Source organism: Poecile atricapillus, chromosome 1, assembly GCF_030490865.1.
Source record: "Poecile atricapillus isolate bPoeAtr1 chromosome 1, bPoeAtr1.hap1, whole genome shotgun sequence".
NCBI classification, from domain to species: domain Eukaryota; kingdom Metazoa; phylum Chordata; class Aves; order Passeriformes; family Paridae; genus Poecile; species Poecile atricapillus.
Window position 1 is genome coordinate 90,217,979 of NC_081249.1, and position 18,564 is coordinate 90,236,542.

The 18,564-nt window shown below is 46.2% G+C and overlaps 1 protein-coding gene across 1 annotated transcript; it reads right to left on the reverse strand.

Annotated features, from left to right (window-relative positions):
• Positions 1–11: 11 nt before the first annotated feature.
• On the reverse strand, positions 12–15,633 carry CTC1 (CST telomere replication complex component 1). Its single transcript, XM_058827800.1, has 24 exons — positions 15,585–15,633; positions 15,365–15,504; positions 13,636–13,882; positions 12,546–12,742; positions 10,786–10,930; positions 10,138–10,440; positions 9,853–9,981; positions 9,294–9,520; positions 7,635–7,806; positions 7,349–7,549; positions 6,988–7,114; positions 6,677–6,791; positions 5,862–6,333; positions 5,444–5,533; positions 5,014–5,157; positions 4,660–4,730; positions 3,684–3,793; positions 3,182–3,347; positions 2,862–2,948; positions 2,618–2,777; positions 2,075–2,139; positions 1,669–1,831; positions 1,411–1,537; positions 12–470 (listed from the first exon to the last, which is right to left on the reverse strand). Exons 1-24 carry the CDS (start codon positions 15,603–15,605, stop codon positions 310–312), a joined length of 3,840 nt encoding a protein of 1,279 aa, XP_058683783.1. The 5' UTR covers positions 15,606–15,633; the 3' UTR covers positions 12–309.
• Between the last annotated feature and the right edge of the window lie 2,931 nt (positions 15,634–18,564).

The window sequence follows — 18,564 nt, forward strand, 5'->3', positions numbered from 1 at the left end:
TTTTCATAGCTTTATTTAGTAGATACTACCACACAAAATGCACACACTGTGTGCCCCAGGCCCAAGAGCTGTCACATAGAAAGCACTGAATATCTCTCTTCCAAAATGTAGCCCAGTATCACTGGTTGACAATGGCCTAGAGTGACCATTCAGGAATTCCTCAAGTCACAGCAGCTGCTTGCCTGCCTGCTTCACCCTCTGTTCACAGGCTCGTGCTCCCACTGGAAAGGAGATTAAAAAAGCTCCTGATCCCAGTAGATTTCCATAATTCTTCGCCCACTGGGAGAGATATTAAGCAGTGGCTCCCACTCAGCAGGAACTGGATGTCCTGCTCATCCTCTGGCTGTTCAGGTAGTGTAAGGCATCTTGTCCCACTTCCTCCACCTTCAGGCACAGCAGGCTCGGACGAGGCCCCACTTGTGACACGAACTCCACTTCACCACAGTGAAAATTCCGCAGCTGCAGGGGAGCTGCAGGGGAAAGATACAATGGGAACCAACTCAGTACAGGGCTCTGGCTCTGCTCTAGCCCACAGCTGGAAAAGCTGCTGGGGGAGGGAAATTCTTGCAGCAGATGCTTGGCATCTGCTAAACATCAAAGGACAGCATGATGAATGATTCCAGGATATAGGCAGATGAATGTATTTTGTCAGTATCCCTCCAAACTTGGAGGAAACAGTCTTTCTGCACTGTGAAACACTGTGAACTATGTGCTCACAGAGCTGATGCACTGAACTTTGTATCCTCTATCAGTATCAGCAACCTGCCTTTATGGACAGCATACATGACAGCCAGAAACAGTCTCCACTGCAGAGCGTCCTCTGGTGAGCTTAGCAAATCAACCCCTGTAGCACCTGCACTCAAACTTAAGCTCTAGGTATGTGTGCAAACAGCCAGAAGAATTGGTGTGAAGGATGTCCCCTTAACACAGCAACTGCACAGCTGTTGCAGCATGAGCTTGGACCTCAGCACTCATGAATTCAAAACACTTCAGTGTTCATTTCCAGGTGAGGATTTCCAGGCCTACTATTGACCTTATATGCTGTCCCATCTAAAGTCAAAAGCCATGTGATTTGAGAGGTCTGCACAATAACTCTGAGTTATTGTATTACTTCTGTCCCAGAAAAGGAAGGGAATCTTTCTCAAAAACAGTTTTATGTTTCTGTGTGAAATAGAGAAATTAATGCATATTGTTCTAGTGATTTCTGTCATATTTTTTCTCTACTTTCATAGCCATGGATCTACTAAGACACAACTTAGTTCTACACTACAGAAATCAAAATTCCAGGAAAATCCTTCAAAAATCTTGCTTTGTGGGCAGTGAAGGCACCTCTCCTTCCCCAGCCTGGTGAGATGCCTCCTCCCCTCCTTCCCACACTAAATATTAGAAAAGCCACCAGTACTTGCTTACCAGGCTGCAGGATCTTGGAGGGCTTTCTGTCTAGGCTGAAATCCAACAGGATAGGGCGACATATGAGAGGACTCCTGCAGAGACTCCTTAGGTAACAAGCAACAAGATCCTCGGGTTCCTCTAGACACTGAGGAAGGAAAGAGTGAGTTGCCAGAGTGTTCAGAGGGAGGCTCTGGAACACCCAGAGCAAAGGGAAATTCTGTCCAGCTGAGACTTGAGCCCAGCAGGCTGCAACTACTGCTGGAATAACCCACTCACCCCTGTTCCAGGAGCTTCACCGTGCTGAATGCACACACTGCCCCTGCTCCGCACACAGTTCTGCACAGCTTCCCACTCGAGAAGGCTCAGGCCCAGCACTGCTGCCACATGTTCATTCCTGCACAGCACCAGCGCTTCACCTGTTCCATCCTCCACCAGCACCCTGTGCAGAGAGCAAGTGGACTGGGATCAGAGGGGGGACAGGATAATGCCTGGCTCCCTCACAAGGGTCACACCCCAGACAACAGCTCTCAGTAGAGAGTTTGTTCACATCTCAGATGTGGTAACTCCATCTTTGCTATTCTCTCCACATCCCATCCTTGATATGATATTCCCCCTCCTGTTTGTGGTGTAATTTGTTCCCTCCTCCCCACCTCTTCCTATACCAAATCCCTACAGCACTTACCGTGCACTGGCTTGCCTCACTCCTGTTTGTGATGGACATGGAGGATTGTGTCGGGTGCACCTCCCCTGAAGAAAGAACAAAGCTACAGCTATGTATGGGTGCTGTAAGTGAGAGAGTGAAAGGCCACTGTTTATTTTAACCCTTCACTAATTAAACATGCAAAGGTATAAAGAATTTCACTGCATTTCCAATGAGTGTCCTGGGAAGAGTTTACATGGGGAGAAAAATCATCTACTGCAAGGTACTGATCCCCAATAGCAGTGAACATGGGAAGAGCAGAGCATTAACAGAGTAGGATTGTCCTCTTCAGTGTCCTCACTTCACCCCCAGTCCTAGCTGCCAGCCTGCCTGGCATCAGATACATACTTCTAACCAGTTATCACTTTGGTCCCTTTCTAATATCCAAGTCCTTCTCAGACACTGGAAAGAGTGTTAACAATTGAGATAGGAACTCTCATTTCTTCTACATAGTAGCAAAGGATGTGTTAGAGTAAAAAAATCTGCAAGACCTCTCACAAATTCTGTTTGTGGAAGCTTGAATACCTCTTTGAAGATGCAGCTGCAAAGTGAGCAAATCCACTGCAGGCACACAGTCAGTACACAGGACAAGTGGCATAAAATTCGGGCCTGGGCAAGGTTTTTCAGCTGAGGTCTCAAGTTGGAAAGAAACACTAATGAGGGGGATGAGGCTTCTCCTGCAGGACTAGAAGAAACACGAATTTGAGAAGCTTAGAACATAGAAGCCTTTTTTGGGACACTGTAACATGAGAACAGACTCAACACTTACCTAGAAGGAAAAGGTAGGTGAGAAGCTGGCAGAGATACAATGCTCACGCAGCTGGCGGCAATGTATATGCAATAAACATTATGGAATCTGCAATATGAAAGAGTAGACGTCAGAAAGAGCTCACAGAAACCAAACACTCAAGTTTTCTTGGGATGGCTGGGCTGATCTTCATTTATAACATTGTAGGAAAATAATTTGTGGTAAGGGATTGGGAGACATGAAGGTTTGGACAAGTGATGAGGAAAGTCCACATGGGAGGTCAGATTAAGAGATGGTTTCAGAGACAGTAAGAGAGATCAGGGCTCTAAAGACAGGAGCACCTTGAGATCTTGCGTTCCAAGTTCTGGAAGAGGATCTTGGCTCCAGGTAGCAAACCCCGGAGATGCTGCAGGTAGGTGGCAGTAATGTAAATGTCCATGACAACAGGGGAGCCTGAAGCAACTGAGACGCTGAGCTTTACGCTGTGATCCCTGGACAGCAGAGTTCCTGAGGGGGCACAGAACCACACAGACCATGAGCTCACTCACACAGGCAGCATGGCCTGTCACTAAGCTGGGCCTCTTACAGGGGTTTTTCCTCCCATCACAATGAGGCTATCACTGTTTCACCTCCCAGGTTTTCTGGATACTGCATTCCCATTCCCATCTCCACATACACACTGTACAGTTTCCAAGGCCTTTGACATGCAAGAGGATGCAACACCCTGGCATACTTCCACTATTCCCAGACACAGCAGCACACTTAGCCAAGTGCACTGGCTCTCTGAAACAGAAAAAAGAAAGAACAAATCTGCTGCTTCTCAACAGGCTGCCACAATCTTACCTTTCTGCTTTGGAAGGCCAGCAGTCACAGATGGCTTCTCATTCTTGGGAGAGGCACACAAGGTCCTCTCCACGATCTCACCACAGAAAGAAACAAGGGAACCTGTGAAACTGAGAGCAGACCAGGATTTCTGCCCTGCCTGAAGACAAAGGGAGTGGAAGAAGGCCTGATTTCAAGATTGCCACAAAGTGGAGGAGCATTGTTGCTTAAGCCCAGTTTCTGGGGAACCTACCCTTGAGCACCTATCACCTGAAGACTGAGAGCAGCTTGCTGCAGCCTACCCCTCCCACAAACAAGAGGCGCCTTTACCCTGCTTTCTGCTGCTTCAGGCTTCCTATCAGCTGAACTCCTATCTGCTAAACTCCTACCTGTTTTTCTGAGTTAGAGGAAGAAGCCAAGCAAAGAAAACAGAGTTTTTCATAAAGCACTGGTCAAAATTCCAGTGTACATGCATGTCACTCCAGATTAAACATGCTTTGAACAGAAAAGTTTCTAATCTTAGTATATGTTTGAGCAACCCTAACCCTTCCCCCCAAAAAAGCAAACAAACAAAAAAACCCCAAAAAACCCAAAAACCCCACAAAAACCAAACAACAACAAAAAAATACATTCAGTCTGATATTCCCTGCTGTGCTTGTTTCCATTTCTGACAGGAATTTGGCAGACACCTTTGGGACTTAGTCCACACCATCAGTAGCTGAATTAGCTGGACATTTTCTAGACACCATTTTTCAGTTTTGTCACCTACAATCCCTTTAGCTTTAATAACCAGAATGGGAGAAGTCTGGACTACTTGCACATAGTAGTGCTAATTTTTTTTCTAATTTTTTTAAAAAAAAAAATTTCCAAATTTTTTCAAACCATATTCCTAGGGTGGATATTTCACCACAGTTTAATATGGCACTTCCCAATAAAAATTAACACAGAGCCATTCCCTAAGACACAGTCACTTTTAATTTGGGGCAGACCAACATACCTGCTGCTAAGCACTTCTGGAATGGAGGCAATTCTCTGGTCCATGCCTGTCAGCACTGACATGGTTGTCAGCTAGAAGTGAGGGAGACACAGCCTCAGATGGGTTGCAGTTTACAGGCATCCCCAATCAAAGCAGAAAAGACAAGCTCTGCATGCTCAGAGCTAGGTCACGCAACTCTTGCTTCCTCTCCAGATGAATTCTGAAGCAGGAAAATGTGAAGCCCAGCAGCAGCCCCTGATGGGACTTAGAGCAGAACAGTCTCACCAAGATACTCTGCAGTGATAATTTTCTAGATAGCTCTGGAGAGATCTACAAGTAGGCTATGAAAGCCCTGCACAGAAAGACACTGCATACCTGGCGCTCAGGCAGACAGGAGATCCAGGTCTCATGCTGTAAGTGCCAGCTATCTTGGACAGGCAGGCACAGGGGGCAGGATGGCCTGCTCGGGAATGTTGCTGGCACAGGTGAAAAATAGAGCTTGTCAAACACTTCCAAGTCCTGAGATAAGAGTGATAAGGCAAAACAGAAGACTATTAGAAGGATGGAGATTAAAGTTATATAGGGAAAAAGTGAAGAACAATGATTTACAGAACAAATAAAAAAATTTCACTGAACTCAGAGCTCTGAAAGTTTTAATCAAAGACAGAATGAAAGCAGTTTCTTGGAAAGACAGGAGGAAATTCCAAACCTCAAAAACAGCTTAGTCACCCTCTGACTCCTTGACTCCCACATGCAGTTCAGCAAAAGTCTCCAAGAGAGAAGAGCACAACAACTTTTCTCTTACCGAGCAGCAGGGCACAATGAAGCGATACAGTCCATCCACGTGCAGGAATGGAAACCATCGCAGAGATTTTCCCATAAAGAGCAGTAGTGCCTGGTGGGGAAAGGGACAAGAGAGAAGGTGATGAGAACTGTTAGGTATGGAATGAAAAACACAGTAAAAAGAGAGCAAGCCCAGCCCAGAGGATGTCTTGATTGAGAAGTAAGGTTAGCACCACCAAGAGTAAGAGAAGGCAGATGCATTTACAGGAAGGTGACAGAGAGGAGATGGAACTTGCTTGGAGCAAAAGAAGGAATTTGCTGGCACAAACACTCAACTATACCCAACACAGAAATCACTTTCCCACTGATACTAAATTACCACAGGCTCACTGAGGAGCTACCTCCCGGCCTTATCAAACCACACCCCAAAGATGTCTCACTTCTTGCTGCGTCACACCCTCTTCTCCATCACAGCCAGTCTCCTCCAGCTCTGATAGATTCCCAATTTCTCTGGGGTGGCTCCAAAGCTGTGGTCTGCCCAGCCACAGCACTGTGGCTTGGAAACTGCTCTGCTTCTTGGAAAGAAGCTCCTGTGCTTCTTTCTCTTCTGCAGGCAGTTGGTAATTGCGCAGCATGAGACCCTCTTTCTGGGTAACCAAGAACAGGTGAGATACACAGCTTGTTGTTCCAGTGCTGCTCTGGCCTCCCTGACAGCTCTCATCTCTGCCACTATCTGCCTTGTGATCCTTCAATTTCAGCATTTTTGCCTCTGGGGTTTCCAGGTCAGATGTTGTGCTACCATCTTTCTTCCTCCTCAAACAGGAGCTGTTTCCACTCCTAAGGTCTTTCTGGATTTGTCCGTCGGCAGCGTGGAGAACCTGAACATCCTCAAAGTAGAACTGCACATAGACACTGAAATGACAAATGGTAACAGTGAAACTCCCTGTTCTTGACACATGGCTGTCCAAAACAAATGCTTATCTGGGAAAAACACATCTGGTGAGCGTCCCAGAGGTACTCAGCAGGAGCAGTGGGAAAGAGTGAAGTGGAGGGCAGCTCTCAGTCTGCATGTATTCTGAACAAAAGGGAGATAATGGCTTTGTTGCAGCAACAAAGAGCTCATTTTATGCAAATAGCAAAGAACAATTGCTTTGGCACTGAAATGCTATGTTGGTAAGAAGGCTTACCTTAGTCCAAAATACTCATGGAACTGGAAAGTGATGATTTTACCTGCACCCTGAATAAAGGGACTCACCTAGTTTTTTTCTTTCTCACATGCTCCAGATTTTCCAGGTGTTCCCAGGAGGGAAAATCAGTCTTAAGGAATCTCTCCACTACAATCTGGTAGTTTTCCACCTGCAAGAGTGATCCTGCAAACACATCAGAGAAAAGAGCTGAGTTAAATAAAAAAAGAACATAAAACCAATGAGGTCAATATCCTCATTTTAAAGTCACGAGGTCAGGCAGTGACAGCTCAGTTCACACATCATCTCTTCTTCCTTGTTTTTGAGCTGGAAGGCAGGAGAGCAAAAGCTCAGCAGTCAAATACAGTTTAGTGGGACATACCTATGAGAGCTGTCTGGGCAAAGGGGCTACCATCCTTATGGGAGATCACACAGGGGAGCGTGCTGCTCTTGTCCTGCAGCAGGAGGGAACTGCTCCTGGAGGAGACCCTCAGCACACCCAGGAGTATCTACAACAGAAAGGAAGCTGCAAAGAGCATCAAACAATTCCTATCTTTGAAAGCCATAAATCAAAGTGTGTGTAGCAGCAGCTCAAATTCAGTCTGTTTTCAACATGCCACTGTGAGAAAAGCAGTGTTATTCCCTAACAGGAGGAAGAGGCACGCACTGCACAGGGTGCTGGAAGGCATGGTGAGAACCAGAAGCTCTCAAGGCACAGACAGGAAAGAGAATGAGGCACTTACCAGCTGGGGCTGGAAACTTTCTGCTGAGAGCGTGCAGTAGGACCAGGCCAGTCTGCGATTCAGCTCCTGGCTGCCCATATGCTGTGCCTCCAAGGGGGAAAGCAATTGTGATGGGCTGAAGCCTTCCCAGCTCTTCTGTTCTGCCACATGGCAAACTTCAGACAGAGATGGGGCCTGGCATGGAGGGTTCAGAGTCAAATACTTTGAACAAAAGAGAGAAAGAATGAATCAGCTGAGTTTCTTCCCATCAGACAAAAAGGAAACAGCTCAAAGAACATTTACTCACTTTCTGCAGGGGACATTGGTGTATTTTTGATAGAATTTCATTATAAATATCTCTTGCTTCCTCTCTGTCTGACACCATAGCTTGCAGAAGGGGGACAAGGAACTTTTCAGCAGCTCCAGGGTTTCGATGCGTAGAGCTAAGCAGTCGACGGTGCCCAAAAAAACAAGAAAACCTGAAAAGAAGTTATGATTATTATTAAAAGCACAAGTAGTCCTTGCATTTTAGTGAGTCTTGCACCTAAGTCAGGGACTCTCGCTTGTTTTGAGTGAATATGCTGTATAGGACAAGAACTAAAGAGATCACAAAAACTATGAAGTGATTAAAAAATAAAGCATTTAGGGCCAATGCAAATTATGTTGGGCAGACAAGGAATAGGAAAATCCATAGAAATTGACAGACTGGCAAAATCTCAAAACTCAAATGGCCAGAAAAATAAACAACACGAAGATTATCTCCCTCTAAGCCACACAAAAAGATCTCCATGCCTTTTGGCTGGGCTTTTGCGATTACTCATGTTAGATACACTTGGCCTTCTTTCACAGAATGCAAAAAAATCACAAGTCAGAAACAATCACAGACTATTTTTATTCCAGTATTTCCCTCATGTAGAATTAATTTCATAATTTTAGCTTGCTGCTTTTGAATGGCTGGAAGTGATCACACTGTCAGCCAAAATATGACAGAAAGTGAACTCAAACGAAAAGAGATAGCACTCACATGCACAATTTTTAAGCAGTACCAGGACTGAACAATCACATTTAAAGAAAGTGGAAAAGATAATAAAACCTGAAACTTATAGCTAGCATAATTCTCAAGGCAAAACTGAAGCCGTTTTATTGGTAGCATGTCAAAATTCCACAGTGCCAGTAAAGCACAGGAATGCTGAACATTCTATAAACTGTTACTTGACTGAAAGTAAAATGCATATACTTTAAAGTCCAAGGCAGCAGTGACAGTGATCAACCATAACTTCAGAACAAACACAAATATTTTCACTAACAGAAGCCAGAAGTAAATCCAAAAACTGGCCCTGGCCCACAGCTGTCCTGTGAATAGAGTGCAGCATCAGGGAGAGCAGGAAGCCATCTGGAAGACTTGGAGGTAAGCATGAGTGGGAAAATCTGCCAAGACAGAAACTCTCAAACAAATGATCACACTCCTAGCAACACAGAATATCTCAAAGTGATATTCTGAGCAGCTGCTGCAGCTTCTGTGCACAGTCAGGACACAAGAGCCTTTATATCAGCTGTGATCTAGTTGTAGCACCAGTTTCCAGCTTCAGCCTCAGTGCCCATCTTGATCTGCCAAGCAAACCACAATGGCAGGCAGCACCCTATGGCACTTCTGTATTTCAGGACTATTCATTCCAGGCAGGATTATGTGAGTACAATGCTCCCAAGCACTGCAACTTCCCAAGACCTTTGCTTCCCCTGCACCTGAAAAATGCAGCAGCTTTTCTCATAAGAGCAACTGCAAGGTAACAAGCAACTGCACATGATGTGAAGTCTGGATAAATAGCTTACTTAGGCCAATAAACTAAGTAACTGCTGCTTGTAGTATCCAAGCACAGTAATTTTGTGATCCTTTGGTCTAGAAGACACCCAGGTAACCTAAAAAGCACATTTAGGCACAGCCTGACTTCAGAAAAATTGTCCTCACCTCTCCTCAAACGTCTCCAAGAGGCTCACTAGCCAGAGGTACAGAGGCATTCCAAGATTGAAGCGGAAGAGCAACTGTAAGCAGAGATTTCCCGAAGAGGCCAGTGGCTGGTAGGGGGTGCTGAGCCTTGAAAAACTCTTCAGCACAACCATGCTGCTCAGGCAAGCACTGAGTACAGTGAAAGGGAAGGACACCAGAGGTTTCTGCAGGAGGTGGACATCAATGAGCTGGGATACACAAACACAGAGTGTAAGAGAAGAGATAGGCAGTCTGCCACCACTCCCCAAAACTGTGACCCCACCTTAAATCCTTTCTCACTCTACTGGATTGTCTACAATCAGGCCTGAGGCACCGAGCAGTTTAGGGAGGAATCAGATAATAATCATATCAACTCTCATGACTGAGTCTAGGCATTAAGATCTCCAGTTTTGTTCCAGACACTTGCTGAAATAATTCCCATGTTCCCATAGCCTTCTGTTGACCCACAGACTCACAAGCCATCCCCAGGGCCTGAGCCTTTTCCACTGAATACTTCATGACCTTAGAAATCTCAACTGACCTCCACACAGGCTCCCGGTCGGAGTCCCCGTGCAGAGTTCAGCAGTGGCTGGTAAGCAAGGCACAAGCAGACTTGGTTATCCAGTAAAAAGAGACCGGCTTGGACATTGAGTATTTTGGTGACAAATCCCTAAACAGAAAGCAAACAGAAAGTAAGAGGACTGTAGAGAGTCCCAATATATAAGAGACTCACAGGCCTGAGCAGTAAGAAAATAATGCTCCTTGCAGGCCAGGAGCTGAAACCCCAGTGCATGAGTGGGTGAAGGCTAAGCCTATGAATCCTTACCACATAGGAGATGATCTTGGACTCTTTGGTTGGTCTTGGCTGCTCCTCTTCAGTCCCCAGCTGCAAGGGGCAACTGAGCTGCTCAGCAGTCTCAAGGGAAGAACTCTGAGTGGACTCTCCTTGTGAAGCACTGTCCAGTGGCCGCTCCCTCACCTGCTCTGCACAGTAGGGCAGAAGGCAGGAAGAAGCACTGGTGACAAACACAGTTTGTCTAGATTTCTTCAGGCTGGACATACTCAGGCCTGTGATTGTGTACCTGTGACCCAGCTGGAAGACATGATGCCACAGCAGCTGGCTGGGTTTCTAGAGCAGAGAAACCGAAAGCAACATCAGCATCAACTCAAGTGAAAAAAATTCTTCCTGACCCAAATAATCCCACCCAAAAAACCCTTTTCCTCAAACTCTTAGCAAAAGGGCTGTAAGACATTCAGGGACACTTCAACTGCATGAGGGAGAAGGATGGTACTTCTGCAGGGCACAGAACTAGACTTCTTACATACCAAGACTATTGTACACTGGGTGAAAAGGATATCACTAGTAAAAGGAAGAATAAATCAAACTGGGAAATCAATGACAAGTTTCAAAGAATTAATCAGCTAGCACATAGACAAATCCAGTGAATTTGTGTGCAAAATTCCAAGGACTTACTTGCACCAGCACAGGGACACAAACTGCGGAGGCGAAGCACTTCAGAAACAGAAAGAAGAATGTCTTGTGGTGAACACAAAGGAGAGGCCTGAGTCTGGTCAATTCTCCTGCCACAGTAAGCTTTGATCTTTTCTTACATGTAATCCTAGAGGGCAATTGAAGAGGCAACTGAAATCAGCGATGAAAGAAAACTCAAAAGTATCCCAAAAACAAAATAAACAAATATGCAGCATGTACTTTCTGGGAATAACAGATACAACGAAGTAAATATGGTCAGTCTCTCAGAGAGGTTTTCAAAACAATATTTGGCTACAGAATTTGTACTTTAGCTTTTATATACTAAATCCCTTTGGCATTTTAGTATTTGAAGACAGAAGGAACAGAAGAACAAATTCAACACACTCCATGACAACAGCCAGGTTATAAAAAGCTTTACCACAAACAAGAAATTAATTGTTTGTCTAAAGGAGAAGAAAAAAGTCATAAGCATTCTTCTGCAGAAAACAGAACTTGGATTTGTAGGTCCATGGAACACAACACTGTGGAAGCTCTAAGCCTATTAACAAGAGGCCTGAAAGCAACAATGGAGTATTTCTAACAGACACAGAGTGAAAGAGCAGCAAAATTGAAAGTAGATGAGAGGCAAGAGAGATGATATTTATTGAATCAATCCTGCTTGTTGCTTCAAACCTACATTTCAAAAGATGAAAAAAAAAAAATTTAAAAAAATTATGTTTGTAATTTTCATTTCAGTTCCTACTGGACTTGAATATAACCATCCCACTTACTCTGAACAAAACCACTCTGGATTCCAAAACATCTAAACAATTGCCTAACTTTATGACTTAAAAAAACCCAACCAGTAGTAGACATACAGTAGTCTGCACCTCATTGTAGCATTTTTGTTGTAACATGGAAAATTGTTCAGATATCAGTCATTAACAAGGCAGGTTTATGTTAAAAGCCTGAGGACATTTACTGAAATATGGAAATAGTTTTCTTGTTTAGAAAGGTCTGTTGAGCTAAATCAAACACTTAAGCTTAAAATTACTTTCTTCAAAGCAGATAAACCTGATAAAAACAAAAGATAACTAAAAAGAAACTAAAGCAGCACAATTAGTGATGTTTTACTGTAATTACACCTAGAATTCTGTACTAAAGAAGATAAAACATGATCTAGCATGACTTGAAATTATCAACTTAGTAAGATTTGCAATTCCATTGGCTCATTTTCACATACTGTAAACTAAAGCACAGTTATTTCGAGCAGTTGACATTTCACTGGCACTTTTACCTCAGTAATCTGATAAGAACTTGACACATACTAACATCATAACACAGTGTAGGATTACTTTCAATTTTACTTTTGGTTTACTGAAGGTTAAAAAAAAAAAAAAGGTTGTGCTAATCAAGAGTGAATTTTAGCCTCTAAGACCATTGTATCAACACTGTTCTAATATTCTTTCTATAATTTGAAATTACATCTTAAAATAATTGCAATTGGTCTTATTATTTTCAAATTACAGTATAAAAACTACCAAAAATAAATAAAATAAAATAAATAAAATACCAGAATAAAAACTTCCTGGAAAACAGACGATTAAAGAAAAGTAGCTTTTTGTATAACTTTTACTTCCACCACTCACTGCTATGCTTCCACACGTGGCAGAAATAGAATTTGTCTCTTTCTAAGCCAAGTGCTCTTCATGTTACCTGCCAAGCCAAAGCAACAGTGCTAGTGGAGCTGGGCATGTTATTACCTGGAGGTAAGCAGCAGCTCAGCTGACAGTGGGGAGGTGACTGGAATGCTGTGAAGTACTTCCTTGGGGGCATTTACTGGCACTGGATCCACCAGGATTTCCAAGTACCCTGCTGCACTCTGGTCTGTCTGTGGTATGTATGACCAGCTCGGGAAGACAAACAGTGACTCCAGCCACTCCAGTTCAAAGTGCAAGAGCTAAACCAAAAGATAATGAGATTGAAGTTTGAGATGGGTTTCAGCTTGTTTTCTCAGTACTACTTACTGTGTTCGTTACTAATACACCCTTGCATGTGCATCACAAACTCCTGTCCTACTGCCGGGCTTCACCACTAAATGAGACCAGCATTTTCTGCCCTCTCTCTTACCTTGCACAGAGAACTTCCATCCTTCCAGATGCAAACCTGGAACAGATGTGCTGAGCTCTACAGCTAGCACTTCCTGTTTATAGTCATAACCTCATAGAAATGTATAATTCATTCACTGCAATGCTCAGTTATTTCCAGACTATTTTTCTAAAATTCTTGCATGCTTTCTTTTACCCTTGTGTTTTCAATTAGAATACAACCTTTCCCTTTTCTTAGACTTTGTCTTCTTGGAAAGGACAACTGCAGTGCTCTGTCATCACCACTCTAGGGGTTATTTGTTATCTTGATTCCACCTGCAATTACATTCAGGAGGCTTTTAAGTCAACTGTCATGCAAGCTATTATTTCCTGGAAGTATGTCATGAATGCATCACTGAACACACAGTACAACTCTCCAGAAAGTTATCTCTGCTCCACTAGCTGGAATTCAGCAAAGAGTGGGAAGGTCTCCCAGGCCACCTTGTATTGTGGTGAATTTAATACAAGTGTACTAGCTGTCTCTTTTTTCCACGCCAGTACATTCAATATTTCCTCTCCTAGCAATGGCACATTTCACATGTTCTATCCTCTGCCCAGGATGTGAGCTTGCTGTTTTCCTGCCTGTTACAGAGATGTTATTTCCTTCACTAGAGTCTGGCAGAACACCTGAAGCCCCTGGTGGTTTGTGACACTGCCCCAGAAGTGGGAATAAACACAGAATCTCTCAGACCGAGGACATACATACCTCACATGGGATTATCCCAGTATTGTCCTTCACATACAGGCAACCATCTACCAGCTTTTCTTTGTTTTCTTGCCTTCCATCTGCTAAGTAGCCAACCAGGATCAGGTAAGTCCTTGGCAAAGTGCTCTGCATGGGTAAAGCACCTTGTCCTTGATGAGACCATTCCTTAAATTCGTTAGTGCTCCAGCTCAGGTGGCTGCAGCACGGTATGTGCTGCTGATGCTGGAGGTCAGAGATGGAAATGAAACTGGAAGACAGAAAAAAAAAAAAAAAAAAAAGCAAAAAAAAAAAAAGCAAGATTATAGCAGGATGTACAAAGAACTCAGTTTGCAAAGTACCCTAATATCAACACTGAAAGAGACAACACAAACTGTTCTCCAGCCTACACTTTTGGTACTGGTTTCCAGTGAGCTTCACTGACAATTTTAGGTTGTGAAACTGGAGCTCTGTTCACAATACCCACTTGCTCCATAGCAGGACATAATCAAATTCAAAGGGTGTGAATTTGAAGAGTTTCACTTGATTTGTCAGGGAACAAAAGTTCAAAGCAAGAAATTAGTCCAGATAAGTGATGGGTCTGAATCAGCAATAAACAGTAATTAGATATAGAAAAACTAATCAGAAGACATAAATTTATGCAGGTACTTTTGCCGTGCATTTTGCAGGAAAATGAACAGGGGATTAGTTGAAATTCCATTAGCTGAAACTGCTCCATCTTCAGACACAGAGCACCAACAGGAATAATACTGGTACCTCTGATCCACAAAAGCACAGTGCTGTGCTTTTTGACAAAAAAACTCGTGTTTTTGTCAAATGTGTGGAGTGCTTTTTGGGAGAAACCAGAACTACAGCAGGACACTGGCTCATGGTTAACACATACAGAAGCAAACTGTTTCCTCGTGCTCCAGAGCTTGGTGGTTAGCTGTGGATGCAGCGCACTGCTCACTAACAGACCGCTGGCCTCACAGGAGATAACTACCAAGTACCTTCAACTCTTCTTTATAGATTCTCCTATATATAAACCCCTGTCTGGTTTAAATGTCATAAAATACACAGGAAAAAAATATGGCTGAAATGAGATAGGTTTAACTGGCGTGAAAGGTCAACCACCTGCATTTATTAACTATTAGTTAAGGGTCACAAATCCCTAATCAATTCCAGTTTACGTTTTCTGCCAAAAGGCCGTGCCAGAGATTTTAATTCTCCTACAACTTGGAGCAAGATGCGGACAAGCCAAACTTTCCAATACGGATATCTCCCAACAAGTTGCATGTTTTTCACAACGGCGAGCGCCCAAAAGCCTTTTATCAACTAAAATACGGACCACGTTATCCTAGACTCCGCTTTTTAAGAGCTCACACTCGAACGCTGAGCTCAGCCGGCCAACAGGTTCGGAGACCATGAGTCCAGGAGCGGGCCAGCAGGATGCCACCGGGAATCTGCCGTGCAAACGCTGTACAGCGCCTCGGCGAGATGCCCCGCTGTGGTTACACGCTCCACCTCCCGCAGACAGGCGGATACGGTGCTCCATCACACCGCAAGGGCGGCCGGGGGCGCGCCGAGGCCAAAAAACGCGTGCGGTTACCCCCGTTTGACAACATCCCTCCCACAGCCGGCATCCGGGGCGCCCGTGGCGCAGGAACGAGCCGTGCCGAGCTCCCGGGAAGGCCGCGCGTGGGCACCGGACCCCCCCGCCCGCCCCGTGCCCTCCTCTCCGCCCCGCTGCCACCTGTAGCCGAGCGGCAGCGTCCCGCCGCCCGCGCTCCGCAGGCACCGCAGCACCCCTTCCAGCGCTGCCGGCTCCCGCCCGTCCGGCCCCGGGAGCGCCCGGCGAACGAAGTCCCGAGCTGCCTGTAGCCAGCGCTGCTCCTGCGGGAGGGAAGGAGAGAAGCAGGGTCTCAGCGCCGGGCGGCGGAGAGGGCGCGCAGCCGCCTGGACCCCTCACTCACCGCCGCGCCGGGCGCCGCCATGACAGCCCGCGCGGCTCGCGCCGTCGCCGTGGCGACGCGGCGGCGGGAAACGCGCGGAAGCCGGGCTCCGCCCCCTCCCTACCTTCCGACCAATCGGCGGCGCCGCTCCCGCCGCTGTTCCCGCCCCTTCCGCGCGGGATGGCGAGGAACGGTCTCTGGAGTGTGTGGGGTGGGGAGGAACGGGTTCTGGAGTGTGTGGGGTGGGGAGGAACGGGTTCTGGAGCGTGTGGGGTGGGGAGGAACGGGTTCTGGAGTGTGTGGGGTGGCCGGGAAGGGGCTCTGGAGTGTGTGGGGTGGGGAGGAACGGGCTCTGGAGTGTGTGGGGTGGCCGGGAACGGGCTCTGGAGTGTGTGGGGTGGGGAGGAACGGGTTCTGGAGTGTGTGGGGTGGGGAGGAACGGGCTCTGGAGTGTGTGGGGTGGGGAGGAACGGGCTCTGGAGTGTGTGGGGTGGCCGGGAAGGGGCTCTGGAGTGTGTGGGGTGGCCGGGAAAGGGCTCTGGAGTGTGTGGGGTGGCCCTGGGCCGGTGCCAGGCACCCACCGCCGCCGCTCTATCGCTCCCTTCCGCAAGTGGGCAGGGCAGAGAGAACGAAACGAAAAGTTCACGGGTTGAGTCAGACACCGGGGGAGATCACAAAGCGATTACCGTCACCGGCAAAGCAGGCTGAACTTGGGGATAGTAATTGAATTTACTACGAACAAAATCAGAGCAGGATTATGGGAAGTAAAATCTTAAAAACACCTTTCCCCCTCCAACCCTCCCGCCCCGCAGCGGCGCAGGGCGAGAGGGAATGGAGATTACGGTCGGTTCATCACGAATTGTTTCTGCTCAGGGAGAGAGAGGGGTCCTTCCCCTGCTCCAGCAGGTCCCTCCCACGCCCTTTTCCAATATGAACCTTTACCAGTTCTTCAGAGCTGCTCCAACATGACCCACTCTTCCACGGGCTGCAGCCCTTCAGGAACAGCCTGCTTCAGGTCACAAGTCCTAGCAGGGAACCTCTCCAGTGTGGGCTCCTCTCTCCACGGGTCTGCAGGTCCCTGGCAGGAGCCTGCTCCAGGACAGGCTTCCCACGGAGTTAAAGCCTTTTTTCAGGCATCCACCTGTTCCAGCATGGGGCCCCTCCATGGGTTACAAGTGGATCTCTGCATCCCCGTGGACCTCCATAGGCTGCAGGAGGGATGCCCTGCTTCACCGTGGTCTTCATGATGACTGCAGGGGAAATCTCAGCTCTGATGCCAGGAGCACCTTCTCCCCCTCCGCCTCCACTGACCTTGGTGTCTGCAAAGTTGTTCTTCTCACTTATTCTCACTCATTTATTCTTTGGCTGCAATTACATCTGTGCAATAATTTTTTTTCCTTCTTAAATATGTTATCACAGAGGCATTGCCACCTTTTCTCATGGGCTCGGCCTTGACCAGCGGTGCATCCATCTTGGAGCCAGCTGGCAGTGGCTCTGCCAGACATAGGAGAAATTTCTGGCAGCTTCTCACAGAAGCCACCCCTTTAGTCCCGCTGCTACCAAAACCTGGTTGTGCAAACTCGATACAGCTCTGCAGGCTGGGAGTAAAGCAGCTGGGGTGTCAGATGAGCTGCAAGCCACTGGTTGTGTGCCAGGAGGGTGAGCTCAGTCCCTCCGGGACATAGCCCATAGCCACAGGACCTCGGGAAGCACTGGAGACCTGGCAGGGTGCAGGGAGATGGCAGGGATGGAGGGAGGCCTGGACCTGGAGTTCTGGTGAAAGCTGAGAAGTGGATGTGCATTGATGTGCTTGACATTGGTGTAAATGTCAAACGTGCAGTGGGCTGTGAGATGTCCCTCCCTGAACTTGGGAGGAGTCAAATGTGAAGCTTCACAGGGATTTTTCTGACATTTATGTGGTTCTAAAGAAATGGGGCTGGGTTTTGCCTTTGTTTTTTGAAGGCTGAAGCTCCATGAAGATTGAAGGATGTGCCTCATCCACTCACATAACAGCGAGTGCTAAACCTGAAACAGCTCATTTAAAACATTTCCTCCTTCACAGAATGTGTGCCAGAATTTTCCCTTTAGGGGCTAATTTTGTATTGTCCTCATTCAGGGCAAGGAAGTGAACAGGACAAATATTTTCCTCTATCCCTGGAGATAGCTGCAATCTGATAACAGGTTATTCTGCTATTTCCTTCCCTCCTGGGACTTGCAGCTGGAAAGTCACAGCTGTTGCAAGCCAAAGTGTGGAGAACTGTCCTCCTTTTCTCCTGTGCACGTGCTGTCCGTGGCTTCCACACACACAGTGGATAAGCAGCTCCATTGTAGGAACAGTCTGTGGAGGTGCTTGGATTTCTCCTCAGCAGTTCAGCCAGTCCACGGAGTGAATTGTACACATTTTGTACTGAAATGGGCAAATTCTTTCAAAACAATGCTTAGTAGCATTTGATTTAATGTCTTTCACTGGAGTACAGAGACAATTCCAGAAAGCAAGTGGAAGTCTTAATGGGCAACAAATGAAGGGGAGTTCTTTATCATTTAGCCACTCATTCCTAGCTGTATTTTTGTTTTTCAAACATGCTAAGAGGATATATTAAATGAAGCAGGGCTTACACAGAATGTCATGTTGGTTTTGCTTATATTTGCACTGTCTGTAGGGCTGGCTCATTGGAGCATACAAGAACGTGTGTTTTAAACAAAAAACTACGGGATGGTCATACAGAGTCTAAAAATGCTGATTGTGGCTGAAAAATGCCTTTCTTTAAAATTAAGGCAGTTAAGATGCAAGTAGTCTTTTTCTTACAAGTACATGGTTAATTTTTACGTGGAAAGTACAGCTGAAGAGCGAAACACTCCTGCGTCGAGAACTTCTAAGATTTCAGTACAGCTCCCTTGACTCCTTTTCCGTGTGTTTTCTAGCAGCTTTGGCCACTCGATGCACCATCCGTCGCTTTTCTTCAGCTCGTCCGTCTGGGTTTTTAAGGAATGCTGCCGACGC